The sequence below is a fragment of the Gavialis gangeticus genome, unplaced genomic scaffold, assembly GCF_001723915.1.
Source record: "Gavialis gangeticus isolate Ggan-Ray unplaced genomic scaffold, GavGan_comp1, whole genome shotgun sequence".
NCBI lineage: Eukaryota > Metazoa > Chordata > Crocodylia > Gavialidae > Gavialis > Gavialis gangeticus.
In genome coordinates, this window is record NW_017729032.1 from 707,421 (window position 1) to 709,067 (window position 1,647).

Below are 1,647 nucleotides of genomic sequence, written 5' to 3' on the forward strand. Positions count from 1 at the left end.
CTGGGTACAACATTCAAGGCATTGATGCACCATGGGTTTATAAAGGGGCATCACGATACTGCCCATTGTGATCACAGCTCCCTTCTAAGCAATCCTCAGTAATATGAGAGGAGCTGGTTTTCTATCACGGGGGTTCAGAGATGATGCTTAACTGCTGTGGGTTTCTTTGGCAGAGAAAAGATGCAAGACCCAGAGATGTACGTTCAGCTCAGGTAAGGAATAAGCGGCACCGCGAGCCCGCGGCACAAGGCCGATGCCCCTGCTGACCCTGGGCTTCACCCTCCCCTCTGTCTTTGCAGCAGCAGGGGCAAGCAGTGCATCCTGGAGCCTGCTCCTCCTCTGGGGCTTCCTCGTGGCGGCCAGCACCCAGGTCGCTCTGCCGCCTTAACCAGCACCTGCTCACGAGGACGGCTGACATGACGCCAGCAAAACTGCTACCCCGAATACTGCTGGCACCTGGCATGGAGGCAGCTCCAGAGGGGTGGGAGACTCCCACCTGGAGCCGGACCCCATGGCTGGGTGCAACGTGCCCCGTGTAGACTCGTGCATGGTGCAGGACACCAACGCTGCTCCAGCTTCATGCCCACCCAGGGGGCCTGGGCTATGCCTCGCCTGGAAAGACGTGAGACCCTCAGCAGCGGCTGATCAGTGCAACAGGCCAGCAGGAAAGCCAGCTTTCTCCCCCGCTCCTGTGTGGTGCATTGCATGCAGGCCTCCGCTCCGAGGTCCCTGGCTGCGATATCCCATGCGCTGGGGGAGCAGGAGGCTCACGAGGGGTTAAGCTCCCAGGGCGGACACAAAGCAGGAACCCCCCCAAGAGTTTAACCCTATGCACGCAGGATGGTGGAGGCAGGACTGGTGCAATGCCGAGCTGCTTTAACTGCTCTCTCCCTGGAGCAGCTCTGCGGGGATCCCTGATGGTTGGGTTTGCCCTGACGCCTGGCTCCAGCCCTCAAGGAAGAAGATGCTGGATTTATTCCACTCCCCACCCTACAACCACCTTCCTGCTAAGAAAGGCTGGGTCTGACCCTCCCATGCGCCCCATCCCTCCACCTCCATCCTGGCAGCGCCGAGTCCTGCCCTGGGGCTCCAGCCCAGTTTTCCTGCTGCTCCACGACCCGGCACCAGAGCCGGCTTGCTGTCCCCACCAGGGTTGGCTGGGCAGGGGTGACCCCCACATCCAACCTCCCTCCTGCTTGAGCTGACATGAGTGGAAAATGGGCATCAAGGAGAGGAGAGGGGCTAACGAGATGCCCTTGCTAGGGCAGCCCCCTCACCTCCCCTCCCATGTCCAACATCCATGATGGGATGGTTTCCTCGCCAGGCTTTCACACATGCTGCCTTAGACACACGTCAGCTCTGAAGTGAGCTTTCTCAGCTGGTAAAGCCGTGACCAGTGACACATGGGAGTCTCACTGCACCCCGAGGCAGACCAGGATCTTCGGGTAAATCCGATCTCTTTTATTAGACCAACTAAAAAAAAAGATAACTAAAAGAGATTGGATTTACCCAAAGAACCTGGTCTGCCCGTGTCCTTAGGCCAACGCGGCTACAACTTATATGCCTAGTCCCTATGCTCACATCAGCCTTAGAGGTGCCGGTGACCCCGGAGCAACTGGATGATGGGGGGGGGGGGGGGGGGGGGGG

General features: G+C 59.1%; 1 protein-coding gene across 5 annotated transcripts in view; it reads left to right on the plus strand.

Moving 5' to 3' along the window:
• Positions 1–739, plus strand: part of ART1 (ADP-ribosyltransferase 1) — a 9,773-nt gene extending 9,034 nt beyond the window's left edge. For 2 of the 5 annotated variants that reach the window (XM_019525058.1, XM_019525059.1), the window contains 2 exons: positions 174–212; positions 300–739. In XM_019525058.1, the coding sequence (XP_019380603.1) occupies positions 174–212; positions 300–388 (128 nt within the window). In that variant the 3' untranslated portion in view covers positions 389–739. The remainder of the gene's footprint in view (positions 1–173; positions 213–299) is intronic. The other 3 variants (XM_019525057.1, XM_019525055.1, XM_019525056.1) reach the window with 3 other exon arrangements.
• The last annotated feature ends 908 nt before the right edge of the window (positions 740–1,647 follow it).